Below are 25724 nucleotides of genomic sequence, written 5' to 3'. Positions count from 1 at the left end.
CAAAAGAAAATACGCAACTGAGTGGATGGAGATAAAAAGGTGGAGAGCTAATAATGCACCAAGAGAAGAGAATTCTCCCACAGATCACTGAGAAGTCAAGAGAGGAAGAAAATAATATACGTCAAACATCATCTCTTCACTCCTCTCTCCAACTCTCTATTGCAACTCTTGTTATATAACAACTCTTGTCCCTCGTCTTGGTCTATGAGTTGTAGGTTTCAGTAATGACTCCAAGAAAGAAGGGCAATGGTCAGAAATATTCTTTGGGAAATATTCTCAGTACAATCGTATGTTGTCTATATCATTTCGAACTAATCAATCATTCATATTCTGAATCTTCAGGCACTCGAGCTAACAATTCAGGGTATCCCACTATGAAAGAGAGCATTAATTTTCAGAATAAAGATCCATCAGAGGAGTAACTGAGAGTCTCTATATAGACCACAAACTGCTGACGAAGAAGTCAGATAAATATATCACATAGATGACAATGGGGAAGACCATCTCCCTGTGTTATTTCAAGATTTCAGATCTGTACTAGAGTCGCTGAATAGGCAAAGGAACTTAATTACAGCATTATGAATTGCATTCTCAGGAAATCAGTTTTGTCCACAAAAACCTGTACCCCAAGACCTCTGAGGATGGAATGTGCCAGCTGTCCTAGTCTTAGGGCAGCATCTGCTGGCTAATTCATGGATCAACAAAAAGTGGCAGTTTATGGACATCTGAGCAGTCCTTTTAGTTGGAGGGAACTGTTGCATTGGTGACTGTGAGGGTGTGTGGCATCCTTTATGATGACCTGCCTACCTCAGGTCTCCAGGAGCCTGGAGCCTGGCAAGTCTAGAACTGTCCCTAATGAGGTCCAGCAAGCACTCATATATATGTACCTTGGCTGGAGCCTAGGGTAAGCTGGGTTGGCTCTGGAAATATCTCTAGAGTGATATCAAGTCAACACTGGACTGACTTACAGTAATAATAACCCAGTACCAATGGGGGCTCCAATGAACAGAAGTCCATATACAGAATTAGGAAGGAAAGCCTGTTTTCCATAAGGAAGGCATTTCTGGGATGGGAGGGGGAGGGGAGCAGGACCTTGAAGCAGCTACTGAATGCTAATATTCTGATGCTACTAACCATCCTATGGTGTAACTGAGTTTTTGCACATCGGGAAGCACGAAAGACATTCAAACACAGCACTTTTGATTGGCGGAGAGAAGCTGGAAATTGGGAAGGGCTGGGTGGTCCGAAACTTCACAGCTATCCACCATCTTCCGCGGCATCTCTCTGCCTCGTCCCTGCAGTCAATGGCACCGCGACCAGGGCCTCTGACTCCGTGGGTGGGCTCCCCTTCGTGGGAACTCTGGGTGGGGAATAAAATCATGGTGTTGGTGCCAAAACGACACAACCCGAAATGCATGTAGGGACTTCCCAGGGCACTCGCGCTTCTCAGAGCGCCCTGCATCTCCATAACAACTGGCTTACACTCTTCCTCGGTTCCTCTGCTCGGCTGTGCAGGCGCCGGCTAGGGGCAGGCAAAGGGCGGCTTCGGTGGAAAGATACCTTAAGTTAGCGCCGCCCTAGGCCCGGGGACGTTGCCCGTGATCGACTTATAGCTTGCTGCCCGAGATTTCCCGAGTTCTCCCCAGGTCTCCAGCAGAGAGCAGCGCCCCTCTCCCACTTCGCCGCCTTTACCTCTCCTTTACACGGGGGGATGGTTGGGGGAGGGGGGTGGTAAGGGAGTGGGGAGGTGGTTTGTTTTGTTGTGCTTTTTTTCTTCTCCTTGAAGTTCATCCTTTCCCTTCTAAGTTACTTTCCGCCACACGTGACCTCCCCACTTCGCAGCCTGCGCAGCCACTGGTGGGGAAGCTCGGGTGCAGACCGCGGGGCTTCCTGGGAGAGCCCCCTCCCGCCGCTCGCCGCCGGGCCCGGCTCCTCGGGCGCCTCCCCGCCGCGCTCCCCCGGCACCTGGCGGCCCGGGAGCCCCCGGATGCTGCGGAAGCGGCTCCGGGAGGAAGCGCCGAGCGGACGCGAGCGCGGAGCCACCGCGATAGCACCCTCCCTGCCTTTGCCCGCGGCTCCACGCTCCGCGGCGCGCCAGGCCAACCTCGCTGCGCATCGGGGCTGTTAACTCACATCTGAGAAGCCATAACCCATTAGAGCAAACGCAGTCATAACTTCATTCAACTCAGCCGCTCGAGAGCTCGGCTTACACAGGTTCCTGTGGGCAACTAGTGGCTCGCCCCGGAGCCTCTCGCCTAGTCATCAGTCCCTAAGAGGAAAAGGGAAAGTTGCCGGGCTGATGTGCGCTTCGACGCATGTACTTGTTCCCAAGGACAAGTCACTCAGACCCCCCCCCCGCCCGCCCCCTCCCCGCCTTGTCCCCCACCCTCCAACCTGATCATCACTCACGACCTCATCAGCTGGAGACCCTTAGTCATGATGGGGGAGGGGGAGGGCACGAACTTTTCTAAGAAGTTTCCTTTCTACCAAGGGAGTCACAGCGAGTTGGTCACGTAAACAGCACGGTTAGTCTTCGTCGTTGCCGCCACCCCCCCGCCCCCCCCGGCGCCCCCCCCCGCCCCCTCCCGCCCCCTCCCGCCCCCTCCCCCGCGCTTTTCTGGTATTATTATTAAAGCGGTAGCCTGCTGGCGCTGATAAGCAACAAGTTCCCCAGCCGTCTTCCCGCCCTAGTCCGACAAGGCAAAGGTTTTCTTACCTGGCGACGGGAAAATCTCCCGAGCCGAGCTCAGCTTTGCCAGAGCCCCAGGTGTGACATGAGCAGTGGGCAAGGGAGCCGTGAGCAGGCTGGGTTATTTTTATGAGGGTACCCTGAAACTCCTCACTTCCCCGGGAACTTTCTGTGCCAGGACCCAGGGACGGGCGTTTGGGAGGCAGCCCCAGGAACCACCCGCTATATAGCAGGGCAGTTGGGCAGTCATTGGTAACCTCGCTCATTCATTAGAATCACGTAAGAACTCAAAAGGAAACGTGTCTCTCGGAGTGAGGGCGTTTGCGTAAATCTATAGGTTTTTCAACATCGATGCCAGTTGCTTTGTCTTCTGTAGTCGCCAAGGTGGTTGAGAGTTTAAGCTTGCGGATATTGCAAAGGGTTATTAGATTCATAAGTCACACCAAGTGGTGGGCGATCCACTGAGCAAAGCCGAACTTCTCACATGATGACTTCAAACAAGACACATTACCTTCCAGCATCTGTTGGGGAGACGGGATTTTAAGACACTTGAGTCTCCAGGACAGCAAAGGCACAATGGTGAGTAGCAATAAACCCTGCATTATAATTGAAAAATCTTGACATGTTGCTTAACAACGGGCATATCACAGCTCTTCCTAGCACTTCACACGCCACAGAACGGCAGCTACTCAGGCCAGGAGAATCGGGTTTTTACATAGTGCAACTTTAATTGGAATCATTTGAGATTTAACACAGCAATGTGGAACTGCGTGGAACAAACTTGGAGCCGGGGAGGGGGGGGGTGTGTGTGTTATATTGGCTGTTCAAGGCTGATGCTTCTCTCCCAGCCTCCTTGCATTCCATTCTTTGCCTCTGTGTGTGTGGTGTATGAGCATATTCTATGATTTATATGTGGGCATGTAACTGACATTCGCAAGGGGGTTAATTTCCATCTAAAAACAATAATGCTATTAGAGGTCGGGGTTAGGGGGTGGAGTGGGGGTAGGGATGGGGTAGCGATTGGGAGTTTGGATGCAGGTGGGGGTGGGGTTGGTGGGAGAGAAATAAGTCAGAAGTGCATGTCACCGGTAATGAAATGGGCAATCCTCTCATAGAAGAAAAGGGTCTTATCAACATGTGATCAACTATTAACAGGATGGCTTTGGCAAAGCCACCCGCACGTGACAAAACGTAAGGAAGTGGAAGAAACCGTCTAGAGCAATATCAAGTATCACTTAATTAGAGATTTTTTAGCCTTTTCCTCCTGCTGCGCCGGGTGTGTAATCCGGGCGATCGGAGCCCATTCAGCACCTTGGACAGAGCCAACGGATTTGTCCGAGGTGGTGGTACCCCAGGTAGCCGCCTCGGCCCCGCAGTGAAGCCAGCCCCGTGTCGCCCTTAAGAAGCGTCTTCCCTGAGGTTCGGCTCACACTGAGATCGGGGCTGGAGACAGAGTCAGATTTTGGAGCGGAGCGTGTGGAAAGCGAGCCCCAGTTTGGTCCCCTCATTGAGCTCGCTGAAGTTGGCTTCCTAGCGGTGTAGGCTGGAATAGACTCTTGGCAAGCTCCGGGTTGGTATACTGGGTTAACTTTGGGAAATGCAAGTGTTTATCTCCAGGATCTAGCCACCGGGGTGGTGTAAGCCGCAAAGAAGGTAAGCACCGGGGCGGGGACCCCCTGCAACCCCAATTCTTGAGGTATTTTGATACTCGATCTCCCCGAGAGGATGCGTGGTGGAGGGGAGGAGGTAGAGGAGAGCGTCAGAGGGGGGTTGTTTCTTGGTATTTGCCCAGTTTGAATTGCCCTAGGTGAGAGCCTTGGGGGAGAGCGAGAAGGAAAAAAAATGCTCAATCTTCCTGCGGATGTAATGAGTTTAGTTAACTTGGACCTGCAAATGTCTGATTCAAATGTAAGATTTCTCTTTTTCTCCCCTTCACCTCCCTCTTCTCCGTTCTCTTTGCCGGTGTGTGTGTGTGTATGTGTGTGTATGTGTACAGTAGATTCATTACTAATTATGAAGCTTTTTCACAACATTCGATTTCCTAAATTTTGACTTTGTACCGTTTAGAATCAGGCGGTGGAGGTGGTGTGCGGTGAGGAAAGGGGAGGCGGAGGCTGGGGAAAGGGTAGGAGGTGACGCTAAATCTCCAACACAAAATGAATCAAGGTAATTTCAGCTCTTCTAGTGAGAAGGATTCATTCTCTGTCTCCCTCCGTCTCTCCCTCCTCCTCCCTCCCTCCTTCCCGCCCCCCCCCCTCCCTCCACCCCGCCCCCTCCTCCTGCCTCCATCCCTCCCTCGTTCTGTCTCTTCCCCTCCGTCGCCCTCGCGCCTCGCTGGATGTTTCTTTCTGGCTTTTTTTTTTTTTTTCCTCCCTCCCTCCCCACGAGTTTCGGGCGCTGGCTTAGAGGGCTCCCGCTTTCTCAAGGGAAGGGAGCCGCCGAGACCGCGCTCCGCTCCCCGGCCGGGCCGGATGCCTCACTGAGCCCAAGTCCGAGTCAGTCGGGGTAACTAAGGAAAGGGGGGCCTCTGCTTGGGAGGAGAAGGTCCTTTCGGGGCCGAAGAGGCTGGGAGCGGGCCGGGGGAGGGGGCCTGGGCGGCTGGAGGCGGTGGAGAAGAACACTCGTAGCTCCGCACGGCGGCTGGACAGAGCCACCAATCAGCTGGGCGCACAGACCGCCCAGCCACCGCGAGGCTGCACCCGGAGGCGCGGGTGGAGGGCGGCTGGCTCGCCGCGGGGCCGCCGCCGCCGCCCGGGTGGGCCGGGGGGCGGGGGAGACCAAAGCTGTTCGGAGCCTCCCTGCCTTCAGTCCACCTCCCCCGCCTCCGCCCCGGGACCCGGAGCGGCCAGAGCACGCCGCAGCGTCGTCCTCCTGCCTCTGCTCTGGGACCCCAGGGACTTGCGCGCCCCTGTGCGGGGACCACAATCCTCCCCTCTCCTACAACCCTCGACCCACCCCCTTCCCGGGCCCTTTGTTCCGGCCGCCGAGCCCAGCCCGCCGGCAGTTTTCGCCCCGGGGCTTGGGCGTTCTGGACTCCTCCTTCCTGGATCAGCCTCTCTCAATTAAGAGGCGAGGGCTTGGGGTGGGGGTGGGGCAAGCGCAGGGGAAAACCTATTTCCGAAACTCAAGACTGTTCTCTCGAACGAAAGAAAGAATCCCAACTTTACTCTGGTGGAAAGGATGGATTCATAGGCAACGCGAGGATATTGTGGAGATTTAGAAGGAAAAAAATAAAATACAGGCACTAGGATGCGATGACGGTGATAGGCTGCTCGGCACACAAAGAGAGCGTAGGGCAGGGTTTACGGAGCGAGCCTGCAGCGAATGGGGCACAGATTGTTCCGAGATCCAGTCGTTTTCCAGTCAGATCTACGCGAGGGGAGGGGAGGGGAGGGGCAGGGAGGGGAGCGGGGCGGGAGGGGCCGGGCTTGGGGGCGGGGGGATTTCTGATCAGTCTGATGCAATTCCAAGCGTGCTGCAAAGGAACTCCAAGGAGTCCGCATCACCATCGCCACCCACCCTTCCCAGATGGTGCTGTTTTAAATACGGATCTGCAGGGCTGAACGCAGAACTGGGAGATTTATTGCAAAATCCCGAGAAGAGGGGGGAAGAGGGAATGGAGGGGCAGGATTTAAAGGTGCAACGCTTGCTTTTCCCCAATCAAGCGGCAACCGGTCGATTTTTTTTTTCCTGCCTGTCTCTGGATTCTAATTCACCAAGGAAGAGGTGTAAATATTGTGACATTTTGAGGCGGCTTGATGGATGAGAAAAAAATGATCTGTCACTCTAAATTGCAGAGTTCCCTCTCTCCGCGAGATGCCTTGCTAGCGAATACTCGCTGCTGCCTAATACAGTTGCTAGGGCTTCAAATGAATGCATCGTTAAGGGAATATTATCCTTTTAGTCGACTTGCCAATTTATCTGACAGTCGAACAGAGAAAATTGTAGATTTCATGTCTCTGGGAGACAGGCAGAGAAAATGCTTAACAATCTAAATCTTGCAATCTCGAGATCTTTAACGACTTAAACAAACCTCAAAAGTGTCACGTCATCCTCTCACACGCGCGCACACACACATCCTGGACTGGTGAGATGAGATGGTTTCTCCTAAAGTGTTGTGGAAATGAATGTCACTTTAAGAATGGTGCACCTGGTAGTCACTGTTTATGTGTATTTACATAGAGCTCCTCAGCATGACGGCAAGAAATTTCAGTTGTCCTCTCTGAAATCAGATGGAAGGTTAGGAGGTGATAAAGAGGAGAGGGGAAGAAAGGGGGAGGTATTTTCAACCTAAAAAAATTATCTGTAACCCTGCCTACTTTTGTACCCCTGGTCTTGCATATTAATATTTCTGCGTGAGATTTTAGCTTGGTCTAGCTCCCCCAATGGAATATATCAGTATTGATTCAGATGAAAATATATTCATCCTGCCTGTAGCTTTTCAGTGTCATTGATAGTAAGACCTACAGCACAGCAATTTTTGGAGGATAGAGGAGAAGGAAAGGGCTTTGCAAACTGGGAAGCAGACACTCCTAAATGGGAGGCATCAATCACTAGGACATTCTCTGCATAAAGCATTTTCATTTGATTGAACCAGAGTGCTAGCTATTTTTAAGTATCATCTAATTTGTGTGGTCAAGGCAGTAAATGGGGATTTTTAAAGCAAATTTTTTGTTGGCTTACAAAATATTATTTGTCATTTGCCTATCAATGTAAATTCAGAAGATCTTTAAAAGATCTAAAATCGATGTACATAAGCCTCTTCATTCACTTGCCAGCCTCTTCCTATCAAATCTTGGAATTCTTAATAAGAGGCATAGCTGGGGAACTCAGTTTCTTTCCTTTTCCTGGCCTGTCCTCTAGGGGAAGCTTTAGTAAGAAACAACATTCCAAAATCAAGCAATGTGAGAAGCAAGGGCCTGGAGGACCACAAAAGAGATGATCAGCCACAAAAACCAACGAATAGAAATGAGGAAAACTCAGCATTGAGGCGTGACTTTTTATTTTTAATTCTATGATTTGGAGACCAGGCTCCAACTTGCTCAAATAACATTCACTCAATCAAATTGCTTACAATCTGTCAGTTAAAATGATGTCTAACTGAACATATTTCTTATTAAATTTAGTCCTACCAAAGGCCGGTGAAGCTAATCTTTGCTTTTAATTAGGACGAACTAATCTAACCATTTAAATGATTCTAATCAATATGAACTGATATCATCTGATTTTAAAATTCTGCTTAAAACTAAATTTGTTCTGAAAAGCACTGACTTGCCAGAAAAATATCTATTTTTGTAGCTTTCTTTTCACTCTATGGATAATTTAATGAGTTGCCTATTTTAATTTTACAACTGCTACCTCAGAAGTATCTCAAATTATCTTTCTTTGGCTGGTGTCTTTCTCTGCTGATCTGCTCTGTGTGTGTGTGTGTGTGTGTGTGTGTGTGTGTGTAGGCATATTTGTCTCTGTGTGTTTTCTAGTGAATTTAACAAGCAGTCAGGCTTTTAAATGTACACGCCATAATCCATGTAAAGAACAGCGTGTGGTGCTTAATAAATAAAAATAAACATTAACGTTTAGCGAGAGCTTACCATCATTGAATCCTTATGGAAATGGGGGGGATGCCTTTAAGGGGAGAAAGATTAAATTCTTAAACAATAAAAAGAAAATTTTCTCTCCCCTTTAGCTTAAGAGTGACCACAATTTCAAAAATATGAACTCTTTCTTCTTTTACTTTGGAGGTTAAAGCTATTGCTTTAACAAGTGTGTCATGAGAAAGATACGCATGCTCCATAAAGACTGATACCCCCAAACAGGGTGATGCAAAGATCATGGTGTTCAGTTCTTTAGCCCTGCCTCCATCCTTATTTGGCAATTTGGGGAATGTTCATTCTGAGTTTTTAAAATTCAGATGGGCTTTTTTTTCTCTTTCTTTTTCTAACATTCTAAAGGAGTGCTATAAGGAATTCTGCAATAATGCAGACTTTGTCTTTCCTAATAATAGTACTTTCTATGCATACAGTGCTTTGAAAGCCCCTTACAGGTTTCCTTATTTAATTTCTTCTGCAATTGTGTGGGATAGGAGTCATCAGTCACCTTTTACAGATCAGGAGCCTCAGGTTCAGAGTTGCCCAAGACCGCATTGCCAGGCAGAGGTGAAGACTGACTCAGAATCTGTTTCTTCAGATTTCAAGGACTGTACTGGTTGCTCTCTAGACTGTGCTGCCTCAGACCCCACTCAGGCATCTGAGGGGATTGTAGGCATTATTTTCTCCTATGTTGAATTCTTTAATTAAAAAAGGTTACCTACAAATACAGTAGTTTCCAAAATTCTGCAGGCCTAATGAAAAATTTTTGCCAGTCTATGACCTTCTCTTCCCAAGCCTTTCTTTCCCTCTCCTACAATTGGAGGCTCCAAGAAGGCAGGAATCCTCCTGTAGCTGCCACACCGTCTAAGGCACAGTCAGTAACTCCCCCCGAAAATCAACACTGAGAATAGGAAGAGCCAAAGCCAAGAAGCAGTTTACTTTTACGTGTGAGTCATAGAATCCGAGGGCTGGAAGGTTCTCAGAGGTCACTTAGCCCAGCCTATATCTGATGCATGAATTCGTGCTGGCTCGTTTTCTTCTAACCTTCTGGAATTTCATCCCAGTCTTGGATGCCTGGGAGCATGCTTATCTTGGTAGATATTCTGATACTTATGGGGGTCATGAGCTTGACTGGCCATTTCCCGCTTGGCCCAAGAGATATACTTTCTATGGAAACTCTAACATCCATAATTTTATTCTATAAGCATTAATTGACAACCTTTTATGTGCCAGGAACCGTGCTGAAGTCTGGACATTCATCCGTGAGCAAGACTGAACGGTACCTATCTTGGTGGAGCTTGTGGCTTAGAGACATGACTGGTCCTTTAATTTGCTCTTTTCCCTAGAAGGGTACAGACTTCTAGATTTTTACTTTTTTCAAGAGAACGCAATGAACCACATTAAAAGACTGAGTTCAGGTTTTGCTCTCAACTAGTTGTCTGTAGCTGGAAAAATCAATTAGGCCCTCTCTATGTCTATTTCCTCACGCATAAACCAAGGAGGATACTCTCAGGATAAACTCTGAATTTAATTTTAGCTCCAAGTTTGAGTCATATGATGGATAACAATTTCTTGGTGGAAGGTAGGGCCTGTCACCCTAACCTTTGATGATTTACAATTTTGGGCCCCACCAATTTTTAATTTGTTTGTTAAGAAGCACGTTATGAAAAATCAAAGCAACTTATTTGAACCCAGCATAGAAGGAATCTAGATAATGACCCTATCATTTTCTGAGAAATGATGACCTGGAAAATTTTCATTTGAGCATTGATCTCAAACTTCTGCAGATTATTTTTTAAAGGGATGGGGTGATGAGAGACTCACTCTGAAATTAAATGCTTATTTTCTTCGTGCAAGCAGACGTTCTAATTTTTCAGATCGTTTCCCTTTAAAACCAAAGATATTACCTTCTGAAATTGTCTGGGCCTCATGAATAATGCATTATATACACATGATAATAGATAATTAGATGGACCAACCAGGAGAAACATGAAAGGAAGCTGGTAGCCCAAGGACTGCAGAAGGTGTGTGGGCATTTTGACATCCAGGAAATGCTATAGATCTGTCCTTAGCTAACTCAGCCTGGTGGAGATAATTAAGAAAAAATGTGGGTGTAGAAAGGCTGCAAGCCATTCCCTGGGATGGGCTAGATTGCTGCAGTAGTTCAAAAACAATTGGCACAGCCACCCACACTGGACATGATTGCCCTTTGATGAGGCAGCTATTGACTTTTATAAAGATGCCATATTTAAAATAACTTCTGATGCACCAGGATGACAGGCATCATTCTTGAATTCTATTTTAGACAAACGGCAAAATATATTCAAAAGAATTAATTTAAAAATAAAAAACTTTAGCGTCTGGTTTCTAAAAACCAGCAGTTGAGCAACATGTGACCCCCGAATTTAACAGTTTAGTCTGAAACTAGGAGAAACGTGAGACATTTTGACCAGTTATGAGCATCTTCTGGCCCACCACAGGAGGTAGAAAGTACTTTGCCAATGTTTTTAACCTCTGAGTGAATGTTAAATGCACTCAAAAACCTTCTCACGCTGGGAAAGGGAAATCCAATCAATTGCCCTAAACAGCAGAGGAAAATGCTCTGAAATCTTTGTGCCCAGAGTGCATGTTACAGTGTTATGGAATCTAGAAATTCCTTCAGAATATGCTAAATCCCACTCTCGTCAGCATCAGATGGATTTGGGCTGATCTATCTTATCTCCAGCTTCATGGAGAACATCAACTCCCTACTATCCCTGGGTAAAAGGAGACTGAGGGAAAAAATATCCAAATTGGGTATTTGTAGAAAGTCTCCATAAATATCTAGAACCTTTGGGATAGGATAATGCAGGATGAGTGAATAGAAAGGAGAGAGAGAACGTGAAGTAAACTGAGCAGAGAAATAAAAGGGAAACCAAACTAGGGTTAGTATTCTACAGGTCCTCGAATCGGAGTGTCCCCTCTCTGACTCCTCAGGGCCGTCTGTTCACTGAGAGTGATCTCTACTGTCCGGGCTCACTACGGTTCTGCTTTCTTGGGCAGGAAACGATGATTTCTTCCCTTTAACCTTCCTGCTCCAGTAAGGGCTTCTTTCTCCCTAACCACTTCCATAGTCAATGTTTAAGAACAGCCTTCTTATTGCTTCTCCTTGGGGTATGTCGGATTAACGCAGGCTTGGCAACCTCTTTTGTGTCACAGACTTCACTCTTTAGCAGCCTGGTCAAGCCTATATAAACCCTTCTCAGAAAAATGTTTCTAAATGAATAAAATAGAAAAGAATAAGATTACAAAGGACAGCAATTACATTGAAATAGTTATAAAAATATTTTAAAAAACAGTATATTGTGTGATATAGTAATATACGTGCTTTTGTAATGCACTAAATAAGGTCTAGCACAAGGTAAATAGGATAATTTTGAAGTAAGATAGGCATCAATGTATTTTGAGGTATCTGTAACAACCGACGTGTGATCTGAAGGTGTTTGTGATTTCTGTTGGTGACAAAGTCTGCAAACACTACTGTATTGCATTTGCCAAACGTACTTGACAACACAACACTGTTGTAGAGGGGCACTTATTAACATAGCGTAGACTCAGAAATGGTAATTTAGTCTCTTGCTGCCTTTCAGTATTACCATTAAGTTTTCCTTCCTGGCAAAAGGATATTGACATTTGGAGAAAACTTTTGAAATTCACTTTTGCCATTGGACAAGCTGCCAAGTGGAAAAAGAACCAACCGATGAGATTGCTAGGATGCAGTAGACATGTTTCTATTGACTGAAATTGCTGTTACTCTACAGTTTATCCTTAGTACCTATAGCGCTATCCCAATGCCCCAGAAATCCATCATGCCATTGAAAAAGAGAAGAGTTCAGATTCCGCTCATTAACTCAGTGGGCATTGCCTCAGGTATCGGGTGTGACTAACCTCAACAGATTATACAGACTCTTCATTTTTGTCATTGCTACCTTATGGGAAAGTAGATGCAAATTATGGTGGCATGGAATAACATTTATTTTGCATTTATCCAGTGCTAAATTCTTTGCTTTGCATTTGACATGTATTATTTAATCCTCAAGGCAACTCTCTGAGACAGGTTATATTCTTATTGTATAAATAAGGAAACTGGAGCTCAGAGAGTTTAAGTAACTTGCCCAAAATAATACAGCAAATCTTACATGGAGAAACTAAAACTGAAACTAAAGCGTTTTGATTCCAAAGTCCGTTATAAAATCCTGCCTCCATGTCTAATAGCTACCGCCTAGATTTGACGTGGGTCTCCCATTTCAGGTTTGCACACATGTTTTGTCAAGAGATCTTCGCCGCAACCCTTTGAGGTGGCTGAGAATCTGAAAATTAGTGCCCACAAGGGCTGTCTTAGAATTATGTTGAATCTGCTAACTAATGAAAGACTCTCAAGCCACTGGCTGTCGCCTATCTTTTTTGAAGCCCCGTTTTTACGATCACACCAGCAGAGAGTGATGATACTTTAAGTGTTTCGTGAGGATCAAATAGATTCATAATAAAATCTAACTTTGAGTTCGCGGTGGTGAGCATTCCACATCTCCATAGTTAACTGAATCCTCACAACAATCTTTCTAGGCAGAGATTATTATTATTCCTCTTTTAAAGAGAAAGAAACTAAGGCTCAGTTAATTAATTAACTATCCTAAATTAGCAGAGCCAATAAGTGGCAAAGCTTGATTGAAACCCTGGTCGATCTAATTCCAAAACCCTTTCTTTTAATCTGTAAACTAATCTGTAAGTCACTGTGCAATCTTAGGTGTTACTATAATCGTTGTCACGTTTAAAACACCAGCAAGAAAGAGAATTGTCTGGAAATAAGTATATAGTCACTGAAGAGAAAGATCAGTATCTGGAGCTCTTCCACCTGCACGTTCTTCCTTCCACTTACTTTAGTTTATTAACCCAATGGATGATGTCTAACTCCTTTCTTAACTTGTTTAGGGTAGATCCAAGTTAGTTGGCTTCTGAGAGTTATTGAGTAAGAAATGTTATAAATTGTTTGGATTAGGATTTAGTATGTTTAGAAGCCGTTTCATAAATTTGCCTTTTCAAACTGTTACTGGCTGCAGCACTGCAGATGCTGTGAGGAGGAACGCCCTTTCCAAAAGCACAGTGGATGAGAAACCGCCAAAGCTAACATGTTGTTTACAGATCCGGAGAAGAAGGGGATGGACAGGCACAATCCTCAACGTAATTACAAGGCTTACTGTCCCTGTTGGGGACTAGAATGTTTATTGGCTTTCCTTGTGCAATTCAGTGTTCTTCCTCCAAAGGCTCCCCTCAACTTGGAACTTCTCCGGAAACAGCATCTCAGCTGGAAAAATGCCAAGATTTGGCATCTGGATCCTTTGTGTCTTTGCACCAACTCAGAACTCAGATACCAGCTCTAGAAACTAAGCTGGGAGACAATCTGAGTAAGGAAGTCATACATCTCCCTGGGCACCTTCCTGATAAGTTTCTTCCATCTTCCTCCTGGAAAGCAACTCCTAGAAAGATGTGGTTTTAAACACACGATTTGATGCATACTACTAAGTCTTAGATAGCACAAGTCAGTGGTCTTTGCAGAGCTGCCAAAGTCATGTAAGGAACCAAAGATGTGGAGGCCTATGGGGAGACCTCATCTCGCCTCCACTCAGATTTATGCAAGGAAGGATGGCCTGAACTCATGATGTATTTCATATGTCCCAGAGCTCAGAAGCCAGCCTCACAGGAAAGGATGATCTTAAAGGACATGACATTTTGGTGTATGAACAAGTCCACCTAAAGCTTCGGTGGAAATAACTATGTAATATAACAGATAGAAGAGCACCAATCCTTACCTTGGCTCAAGGTTCTAACTTTAGGGGAAATAATTACATGAGTTCCAAGTTTAGTTTACCAAATGATACACAGTTCCTGGAAGGAGTCCAAATTTAGATGGAAAAAGTACCTTAAAGATGATCTTGCTCACTGCTTCTCCTGGTGCATTGAAATCACCTGAATCATTTGTTCCTTCTGAGCTGAGGTCTGAATGTGCTGCCAGGCTCAACAACCACAGCTTATAGCCATTGCCCTCATGCTATTGATCGGGCAGCTGAGGTGCACGGTAGCGAAGGTCTCTCAACTTATTCAACAGACATTTCTACAGAACTTAAAGCATCGATGTGAACAGGCTTGGACCAGTGAAGCGATTTGCCCAGGTCACATGGCCGGAAAGTGATAGACTTCAAACTAGGACCCAGATTCTCTTGACTACTATTTGGGCCTTAAAATCAGAGCATATGACAATGATATTTCTTCTATTTTTCAATAATCAAAACATAAGAAAACAATGGACGGTCTGTGCAAGATTTTAATTATCTTGATTTTCAAAATAAAGTGTTTTGTATATAACAGATTAATTACAATATACATAATTAACAAAATGTTAATAGCGTGCTAATAAGACATTATTAATGTCAAAATAAGACAAAAGTAATTATATTTTAAACTTCTTAACTTTCAGTAGTTACTTTAAGATTATTGAGACACTAGCTAAGACAAGATGAGTTGAAACTCAAGTTTTCATTGATTCCTGTATTATTCCCTATATTTTCAGTTACTTCATCTGGTTCTGGACTCTCACCTGAAATTTGACAACAGCTATATTTGGTTTTTAGTGACAAAATTCTTGTAGCTTCCTCCCCCTTCACTCCAAGAAAACAAAACAAAAAATTGATTTATTTCCCTTAAAACGATCAAGAAATAAGGAGGAAATTCTAAAATTAATTGTATTTATTAAAATCCCTAGTCTTAAAAATGTTAGGGAATGTTTACTAATTTAAACTTTATATTTTTTAACCCATGCTGTTTTCCAGAAGTACTCATTAAGGCTGTCTTTTTGTTCTTCATACGATATCCATACATATAATTCTGCTTTTGTGATTAATTTCTGTTATTAAATACTGTTTGAAGTTGTGCTCTTATAAACATCAATTAAATGGAGGGTAAATTAGATACTTTATAAATTCTCCCTAGGAATGGAGGGAAAAATCATATGAATTACCAAAAACACAATAACAAAAAGTAATATTGGAAAAAATGTTAATTAGTCAAGCAAATAGTCAGGAACATGTCAAACTTCTACATATTTTTTGAGATAAATTGGCATCGTGTAGGTTAGCATGATTCTCTTTTATGAAATTCAACTTATTTTTACTCACTTCACTCTAATTAGTTTTGTGTGCAGATAAAATGGAAGGCAATAGAAATTTGGCTTGCAAAGTAGTTCTAAGATGATCTACATCCACAATCTGGTTGTAATGCCATCAGAATATGTTTATTATGTGAGAATGGTAATTCGAGTTAGCATTCAGTGTAGACATAAAGCAATGAGCCAAGCAAGCTAACCAAACTTGTTTATCCTGGGAACTTTTTTTTCATTAAAAAGATCAGAAATATATGAATTTTTTTTTAAAAAAACACATCAGAATATGTGATAGTATTGGCTCATTCTTCCCAAGGCCTCTAGGAAGATATGCCTATGAAATAAAAGATCCTTAGCACTAAACATGTTACTGCATTTGGGAGATGCAAAGACTTTGGGAACAAATAGTGTTGGGTCTTCATTTTTCTAATTAAGCACAAAGGCCATCTTGAGGAAAGCTGACTGTGGTCTGAATTTGATCCCAGAAACGCATATAATGTGCATCATGGAATCAACATCTGACTTCCAAAATTGGATATCCAGCCATCTACTCCCCACCTCACCCACATCACCCCCTCTCCCAGGGCATGAGTGCTGTCCAAACAGAGGAAAATAAGGAGTTTCCCTGAACACATATAGAACAATGACTGGGGAAAAAAAAAGTGAATTAGAGGGTCTTGGAATTTAAATGCGTGGCTTTGCCCCCCCCCCCCCCAAATCATTTCCCCTTCTACCCTATCTCTCTGTCCTTAACTTTGATGAAACATTGTATTTGTCCTACCCTGCCGCAACATCACCCTTTCTTAGGTCCAACTAGACTTACCACTTCTTGGTGCCCTGCACTGGTAGACTAAGGTTTCAGAAGTGCCTGCTTACAGCAAACACTCTTAGTAGTCTTCTTTTGGTCACAGAGTCCCTTGACAACTCCTCAAAAGGATATCATGAAGGGAACATAAATGTTCTCCTCTCCCACTCCCTTTCTTTTTAGTGTGTTTATTTCATTCTGTGTCTGCCCTAATTTCTTCTTGGGACTACTGGATTGATTTTGCAATCACCACTGAATGCTCTAAATGTGCCCTAAACAAACAACCACAAGTAGTGGCCATGGTATTTCTGCTGATCCCATGGTCTTCAGCTGGGTTATAGAGAATTAGAAGCCCCCAAATATTTGGTCTCATTAGGTTGTGAGGTCCTAATGGAGATATACCTGACAAGGGAAGTAATCAGGTAACCTTGACTCTAGGTATCTCGTAGGTTAGCATGAGTCTCTTCTATGGACTTCAAGTTAGTTTTACTCTTTTCTAAACAGGTTTATGTGCAGACAAAATGAAAAGAAATGCTTCAATTTAGGAGAAAGTTCAAGCTTCGAAATAGTGTAGCATTTCATAGATCTTACTTTCTGAGAGAAATTACATAAAAAGAAGCACTCAAGTGTACGAAAGGACTATCCCAATTTAACAATTAAAGGTCTACAGCTTGGGATATTAGTGGAGCACAGAAAAGTCACTCGTTCTTAAACAATTTTGTTGAGAGGGAAAAAAGAGTCAGAACGAAATGTCCTGTTTAAGATTTTTTTTTGAAAAGTGCTTCGTTTAAAAACAGAGGATAGAAGATAGAGCTTTGACGTGAAGACTCGTCTTTTTATGAAACAACCACTTCTGTCTCCAAGTTGCGAGGGAAGGATTTGTCAGTCTGATTGAACCTTCCCTTTAGTTTTTCCCGACAGCTGTGTTCAGATAATTCATGACTCCCATATTTCCTGAGCCCTGGATAATTTCACACACATGTCTAGTTTGGGGCTACACACTTTCAGAAGAATATGGAGATCTTGGAGGAGGTCCAGCGTAGACCAAGGGAAATGATTAATGGATTGGAAGTTGGAGTTTATGAAGAAAGTTTGTGAGATCTGATTTCTTGCTATGAGAAAATCTGAGTGGTGACTTAATGACACAAGGAGGTTAGTAAGCAGCTGGTCTCCATCTTCACTAAGGTTGGATGAAATGAAGTAAGATATAAATTGCAACAAGAACAAAAATGTGTTACAAGTAGGAACTTCCAGGCACTAAAATTGCCGGATTCTTAGAAAGGTTCTCAGAAGAAAGATGTGCAGTCTACTTCCCTGGTCTGCAATGATAGGCCTATGAGTCAAGAGGAGCATGAGATAATCTCTTAAGATCCCTTCTGGATCTACCTTTTTATAAGTCTACCTAATCATATTTAGAAAAATTATTTACCTGAAGTGTGTCTCATTTTCTCCCGACCACTACCTCCACCCCTGACCCCTTATCCTTTGTCTACCTTCTGTAAAACACTGTTAACCAAGGGTAGCTAGGGCACTTATCAACCACGGTGGGCCCTCCCTAGCTTCCAGGTGCCCCTTGGCTATAGGCACAAGTTTCTTGTCATCACTACTACCCCCTGGCCACTAGGGGCATGCTGATGGTCATCTTTCTATACACCAAGCGCATGGCAAAGGAAAACAAAGCTAAACAAAATTCCCTAACTTTAATTAATTCACAAGTGGCCCAATGGATTAAAAGACAAATCTATGTCCTAGAATGTGACCACCTAAAAGGCTGAAATATGTTTGTTCCCCTGTCTGTATCACCGTCCATAGAGCAGTGTCTGGCAGTTGGTGTTCAGCAAGTTTTCATCAACTGCATGGATGTAACTGTGAAGTGAAGGCAAACTGAAGGAGAGAAAGTCAAGAGCTTCAGATGTTACCAAACAATTCTGTGTGTAGACAGACCTAAAGCCTACCCCTTGCCACCCAGCATGGGCACTGAGGGTTTTATCCCCACCATGCCTGTGCCACGTAGAGGACTCAGACAAGAGAGCCACCACACATCCTGCTCAGATCCTTAGTCAAAAAGACCATTTGAGATGGGCACTGCGTAAATTCAGAATCACATAAAAATAGGCCAAATTCTTAGTCTGATTTTTGTGTGTGTGCGTGAAGAAGATTGGCCCTGAGCTAACATCTGTTGCCAATCTTCCTCTTTTCGCTTGAGGAAGATTGTTGCTGAGCTAACATCTGTGCCAGTGCTCCTCTATTTTATGTGTGGGATGCTGCCACAGCATGGCTTGATGAGTGGTGTATAGGTCTGTTCCTGGGATCTGAACCTGCAAACCTCAGGCCGCCGAAGCGGAGTGCATGAACTTAACCACTAGGCCACTGGACCAGTCCCTTCATGTGATTTTTTTAATACAACTTTAGGAAGTTTGGTAGTTATTTTTTTCTGACTTATCTTTTTGCACGTGCTTTCTTCTCCATGACGAATATAAAATCTGGCAGTAGAAAATATCTCACCCCAATTGTCACACAGTCTAAATAGCTGGGTCTCACAAATAAGGTAATTTGCTCCTTACAATCTTATTTAATGTCCTGAAATCCTTTGGTGTAAACTTGCTAATTCTTCTCATGGCTCTTCTCCAGGTAAAACCAACAGATACCACAGTCAGCTGTTGTCGATTTGCGTCCACAGTCACATCCCTTTTGACCATGCTTATAGAAACATCACGAGTAAACCAATTTATCCTTCACGATTAATTTCTAAATGTTCTCAGGAAAAATCTGGTAACTTGGAGGGTTATAAGTTGATGACTCTCATATGTTTGGGGGTTACTCTCAGTTGTTTCAAAATGGTTTTTGTGCTGTTTTTCTTGATCCAACTAAATATTATTCCCAGATGAGACCAATTTTTGACCTTCTTGTTCTACTCTCCTAATCTTGACCCTTCCAACACTTTCCTGCTGTGGTTTCTTTCCTTTGTTTGCCACTAATGGCCATGCCTGGTTACATAATTCCTGAAACAGGTGTTGACCAATTTGGACACATTTGAATATGGCATGGAGCTCTTCTCATGGTTCTTGAAAAACTTAGAGAGAAGACGTGCACCTCATATTAAGGTGCTATCTAATGAATAGGGATGTTATTTCTCCCTTAAGATTTTTCTCAGGACAGGCCTTACTCAATAATTTGGAGGATTGTGAGTGACATAGCTGGAGGCTGGATTGGGCCTTTGAAATCATGTAGCATGAATTTGAAAACACCTTGGCCATTCTGCTCAGCAAGAGAGTTTTCTGTTTACTTACTATTTCCCTGTGCTGATTACTTCAATTTTCAGTTTTCGAGGTCAAGTCATTTGATTCTAGACTTCTGGTTTTTTTTTTTTTTTTGCAAGGAAGACGGAAGGCAGGAGTAACTAGGAAACTTAACAAACATAGTTAAACATAAAATGCTATAGTAATAGTAGAATTGACCTCAGCCAATTAAAATTATTAATAGAAAAAAATATGTCAATGTCAAATCTGAGCCTGCCACCTCTGTTCCCACTTGGGTAATGAGGATTAGTTTATATTTCCTGACAAGAATAGATGGGAATTCACATTTCCTCCTGACCTTTGTCCTTCTAGAACATGGGGTTAGGATAGTATTAGACCGCAACCAAAAATAAACACAGATTTTGACTAATTCAAAATGAATTTCTAAGCCCCTACAGAAGTGAAATAGGGAGCATTTTCTTTTCAAGTATCTAAGTTTTTCCCCCTTTTGGTGGTTGAGAAAATGTTCAGATCATAAACTTGGAAACTTTGCTTCTAACACACCAATCACGTCAGAGAGCAGTCTTTAAGAAGAATCAGAAATGCATGCTTTATATTCTCAGCATCACCCTGAGAGATAATAGGAAAATAATTTTATAAAAACTTTGATCTGAGACCTCTAACACTACCTTCATATGCTACTTGAATTAAATTTTAAAACGTATTCAGAATTCCGTGCACCGCACTGGTATGACTTTAGTTTATCTTAGCTTCATTGTTTTTGAACGTAAGAAGTACTTTGAAGGCAAATAGGCAAGTGTTTAAGTCTGGTCTCTTATTGTTTTGGTGACACAGTGATCACAAGTCAGAAACTTTGGAGATGCCCAGAAGTGGCAAGAGGTCTGATACCTCAGAGAGTTTATCTGAAATGGCATTTGGTCTTCTTTTATTTCCAAATATTCCTACCATTTCTGACTCCTCTGTGTTTTCCTCAGTAAAACTGCACCACACACTGGAAAACAAAGATACAGACATTCATTTGTATAATGTCAGGGGAGAATAGGAATTAGAGACTGGGCGCAGACACAATCAGAATCTCGGAAATGAGAACGCTTTCTCCTTCAGCAGAAATGCTGACGTGGCCGTGTAGACTTAGCAGGTAGATTTGCTGTCACTTCTGACTGAGCGGCAATGAGAATACCAAGATTCTTGATGCTCACTCGCTAGGTCTTTCTCAGGAAGGAATTAAATTACAGTTGAGCTTAAAACCTGGGGAAATAACTCATTTTCAAACAAATTTAAAGTTGGAAAGTACGGATTGGTTTGAAGTCAGCATAAAGTAATAAAAATGAAAGTTACGGTTAGGGTTCTAGTACTGTATAAAGTAGTACTAGCATTTTATTTTTTACTTATAAAACTAACCTCTTAAATTGTTTTGCAATATTAGAAGAAATTCTGTCTACACTCAAGCCTACACCCCTGGGAATCCATACAGGGGTTCTTTGAGGTGGCCAAGCCCAGCCTCGTGTCCTCTGTCCTTTATTGCTTCTGGCTAGCCTGCATATTTCACAGACTTGAAATATTCCACCGTAAACTTCGCCATCTGTGCTGTAGGGTAGTTTGTATTGGTCACGTGTTCCGTCGAGCTGATAGAGGTGCAAAGCTAAATGTGTGACACTCTAAGAATATGCATATATTTGAATAATTTGACTCTTCAGTCCAACAATTTGCAAAGCAATTCTTAAAGATCACACATCCTGATAACACTTCCTAGGACTAGAGAGTAGCGCTGATTTGGGATGGGGGAGGCAGGGATACTCCTAACTGGAGTTCCTGAATTCACTGAAGTCTCGTCTCTGGCATTTAGCTGTGTGAACTTGGGCAAATTATTTCATGACACTGAGCCTCCGGTTCTTCCTTTATAAAATAATAATAATTTCTATCATTAGTCTTTAGAAACTCCAAAACAGCTGATATAAGTGAACTCATTTTGTTAACTGTAAACCCTTAGGTAAACTCAACTGAGTATATAATAATATATATTCGGTCCAACTGCACATTCTTGACAACCACAAGAGGGTCCAGGAAAGGAAACTGTTTATAAATCTTTCCCTTTCCCAAAATCAATGTTGGAGTGTTTAGGGAAATTCTCACAGCAATGCGTCTTAGCGATTATTAGGTCAAACCCCTTTGAGATTACAGAAAAATGCACATACACATAACTGCCTACCAAATTTTGGGAGGATGGGCAATTCCTCTGACTCCCAGTTATGCATCCCTAAGAAAGAGTGTTTCTCAAAATGTGACCTCAGATTTTCTGCCTCTGAATTGCCTGAGGTGCTCGTTAAAATGCTAATTCCTGGACCCTGCCCCACTCCTACTAAAGCACAATTTCAGGAGGAGAAATGTGCATCTTAACAGGCATCCTGGTGGTTTTTAGTCACTGGTCCTAGTGCATACGCATCGGTTGAACTAATGGGAAGAAAATTCAGCTTCAAAGGGGGAACCTAGGTAGCCGATTGACAGCGTTCTTACACCGCAAATTGAAAATGGTCCTCTGGACCCTAGCCACTTAAGTTCTCTCCAAGGGTCTTAGCTACCCGCAAATAAGAACCTAAAAGACTGCTAGCTTTCCTGCTGGGGGTTGGGGGGGGGCGAGGGGAGAGGTAACTGAGCCAACTGCCCCCGTACACACACACACACACACACACACACACACACTCACACAGACATGCACAGACACGTTAAACCAGAAGGTTTTCTATTTATCTTTGCTGCCCCGGGTTCATTATTAAAAGGGTCGGTTTATGTGCGTAACTTTGCTGGGGAGGGAAGCGAAAACATCTGCAAACCCATGCAGTGCCCCGGCACGGAACTCTTCTAATAAAAGATGTATCATTTTAAATGCGCTGAATTTTGATTCTGGTAATTCGTGCACTGGAGTGTCTATTTCAAGGCAGCGGAGGTATCATATGACAGCGCACGTCAAGGCACCGTGGAGCCCTCTCGTGGACTCCCACCCACTTTCCCATTCACCGCGCAGAGGGCGGCGCGGCGGCCGCTCCCCGGCGCGCGAGCATGAGCCCTCCCCGCCGCTGCCCAGATCAAATGGAGCTCCTCGCTCGGGGGGTGCGAGTGTTCCCTCCGCCATGCAATTTCCACTATCAATAATTTAACTTCTTTGCTGCAGAACAGAAGGAGTACAGAGCGGCCACCAAAGACCCACCCCCCACCCCTTCTTTTTAACCAAAGGGATCGTGAAAAGAAAATAGTAGAGTCTGGGAGTTTCGGGGCCGAAGTCTTCCCCAGAGCCGCTGCCTTGATGTTTACTTTGACAAGTAGTGACTGAAAAGGTGGGTTTCTTTTCTTTCTTTCTCTTCCCGTTTTCTGTTTGGTCTGCTGGAAAGCGTGTGGCTTCAGGGAGGTCTGTCATTTCCTCGGCTTCCCGGCTGGAGCAAGTAACTTGGTGTAACGTTATCTGGGGGCGTTCATTAATAAAAAATGCCGTTATTATCTTGATTGAATTCCTATTAGGCAGACTCGGGAGAGGTCAGTGCACGAACTCTGGTTAAGCCGGCGTGGTTAAGGCGGCGGAGTAAACCAATAGCCCCCGTGCTCTGTGCCATTTCATTGTGTGCTCGCGTTTGCAAGCTCGGTGGTGCGGGAAGGTGCGGGAAGGTGTGTCTGTGGCCCGGGAAACGCACGTCCTCTCCCACACAACTTGGGTGCCGGGATGGGGCGGAGGGAGCGCAAGGGAGGCAGCCGGGCCCGGGCGCCCGCCTCGCGCTCGCCCGCCGCCGCCCCGGCACGCGGGCCCCGGGCTGCCGCCGAGGGCGCGGGGCGCGGGACGCGGGGTTCCCGGGGCGGGGCCGGCTCGCCCCTCGAGGCGGCCGGCGGGCGCGGCGCGCGTCCTGCCGAGGCGCCCCGGGCGGCCGCGGGGCTTGCGGGGCTACGTCGCGGGGCCCCGGGGACAGGTGGCGCGGGGTGCGCGGGCCCGGGGAGCCCCGGGAGTCCCGGGGGCTGAGCCGGGGCAGGAAAAGGCGCGGCGTTCCCTTTAAGCGGCGGCCCCGCACGGTGTCGGTGGCGCGGGCGAGCCGGGGGCGGGGGCCGGGGGGCGGGGGGCGGCGCCGTCCGACCAATCCAGGCGCAACCGAAGAGCTAAATAATGTCTGACCCGAGCCGCGGCGCAGGCTGGAGCTCCGGTCCCCGCCGCCGCGCCCGGGCGCAGCCGCCCGCTCGCTGTCCCGCGCTCCCCGTCGCGCCGCGGGCTCCCGGGCGGGTTCGAGAGGCGGCCCGCGCGCCCGCTGCTCCTCGTGGAGCTTTGATGAGACGCCCGACCTGCAGCCGCCACCACTGCTGGGGGGCCGGCGGCGAGCGGCTCCGCGACGGGGCCCGGGGCTGCGCGCAGGGGCCGGGAGCGGGACGACGATGTGACTCCGCCGCCGGGGACCCGTGAGCTTCGTGTGGACCCCGAGGTAGGCGAGCCGCGGGCGCGGGGCTGGGCGCGGGAAGCGCCCGTCTGCGGGGAAAGTTGGCTGCGGGGCCCCAAAGTTGGAGAAGAGGCAGAACTCCTCCACTCCAGGAGAAGGGGCATTTGGAGTTGCTCCTGGGGAGCTTTCTCCTCCCACCCCACGACCCAGAGGGGTAGCCGAGACCCCGAGGGAGAGGGACCCCGGGAGGTCCTGGAGTGGGAGGGAGAAAGCCAAGAGGAGACGCGGAGCGGCGCGAGGGGAGCGAAGCCGGCTCCCCGGGGACCCCCCGAAACCCTGCCCCGGGCGAGGAGGGATCGTGAGAGAGATTTAGGACGCCAGCTGTCGGGGACCCTGACTCAGGTGAGGGTGTCGAGGCTGGGATATGAATCCTTCTCCTAGGCTGGGCGATCCCTGCGCAGATTTGGGGGGGCCTTGTGTCCTCAGCCCGCATCCCGGTCCCCGGGGCTCAAGCCGGGCTGCACACGGTCACCTGCTCCCCAGGAACTGAGACCAAAGCCGACTGATACAAGTGCAACGCCATTGTATCCTGGAAAACTTGGGACCCTCTTGCCGCTCAGACTGGAAAGGGACTGCGGGACTCCGGGGCTGGCTGTGCCCTCACCTCTCCATCCCACACCCTTTCCTTGGGGCCTCTTCCGGGGAAGTGAGCGTTTTGACTTTCGGGGGCTAGGTGGGATGTGTGCGTGGGATGTACTGACCCGGGTCGGTCTCTGGGGATGCGGAGCTGGAAGAAGGAATAGGTGAGTGAGCTGTGCCGGGAAAGAAATAGGTGAGGACTGAGGGCTTGATGCCCGACGGGCAGAGAAGGGGAATTGCAGACTGGTGGCACCCCCAGGGGGGAAAGCCTGGGGCCGCCGGGGTGAACCAGAGTCGCGGTCGAAGGATGCTGTGTTTGTGTGTTGGGGGTGGAGCGGGGTGGAGGGACGGGGGCGTGGGGGTGGCGATGAGGAGGAGGGGGCAGGGAGAGCCGCGCTAGGGAAGGTAGAGGGTGCCCTCTGCCGGCCGCGCGGCCTAGAGAGGCTGCTGGGGGCGGGGACGTGGAGGACCGCGTTGCGGGATCCCTTCGGGAGCGGTGGGAGGGACTTGTTGAATGACGCTTCTGACTCCCGAATCGGACGAATTTTGACTCGTTGCGCCTCTTTGGCTCCAATGCAGAAAGTTTTCCTTGCGCTCGGGGAGCTTGGACAGGCTGCGGTGGGTGGTGTGTTAGGGCTTCCTGGATCTTGTTTTAGGGTCCTCCAGGTATCTTACGTTGACTCCGCGATGTCAGCAGCAACCAGCGAACATTTTGTGACAAGAATGCAGGAATGTTCTTGGCCAGAAGCAAAGAAAAGCATATTTCTGAATGTTTATTAATTCTCTTAGTACAGTCATCTTTTAAAGCAAAGCAATATATAATTGGGAACGTTGGTTTTTAGCTGCATATAAAACATATACTATTAAATGAGACCTTCAAACTGGCTCGACTTCTTGGAAAATACCCATTTTCCTTTGTTTTTATCCCCACATCTATTTTCATATGAATTTGTTGTAAAGTCAAAAGCCATTTTGGTCTTAAAGTTATATTTCTACATACATATATGTTTTTTACACTTTTTTTTATTGAGGTATAAATTGCAGATTTAATTCCTCTAAACATGGGAGCCCTCAGTGTTTACCTCATCATGCAACATGATCATTTTTAAATTGGGGGTTTCTGAGACTATGGCATGTGGTGC

The 25724-nt window shown here is 45.9% G+C and overlaps 1 protein-coding gene across 5 annotated transcripts in view; it reads left to right on the top strand.

Annotated features, from left to right (window-relative positions):
* The first annotated feature begins 2771 nt into the window (after positions 1-2771).
* Positions 2772-25724, top strand: part of BDNF (brain derived neurotrophic factor) — a 52880-nt gene continuing 29927 nt past the window's right edge. Inside the window, exon 1 of one of the 5 annotated variants that reach the window (XM_070624574.1) lies at positions 2772-3268. In XM_070624574.1, coding sequence (XP_070480675.1) covers positions 3266-3268 — 3 coding nt within the window. In that variant the 5' untranslated portion in view covers positions 2772-3265. Of the gene's footprint in view, positions 3269-3750; positions 4343-22543; positions 22867-23654; positions 23989-25724 lie in introns of those variants that run through there. The other 4 variants (XM_008522868.2, XM_070624575.1, XM_008522855.2 and 1 more) reach the window with 4 other exon arrangements.

The sequence above is a fragment of the Equus przewalskii genome, chromosome 6, assembly GCF_037783145.1.
Source record: "Equus przewalskii isolate Varuska chromosome 6, EquPr2, whole genome shotgun sequence".
NCBI classification, from domain to species: domain Eukaryota; kingdom Metazoa; phylum Chordata; class Mammalia; order Perissodactyla; family Equidae; genus Equus; species Equus przewalskii.
The sequence above is the reverse complement of the archived record's forward strand: the minus strand, read 5'-3'. Positions and strand labels throughout refer to the sequence as shown.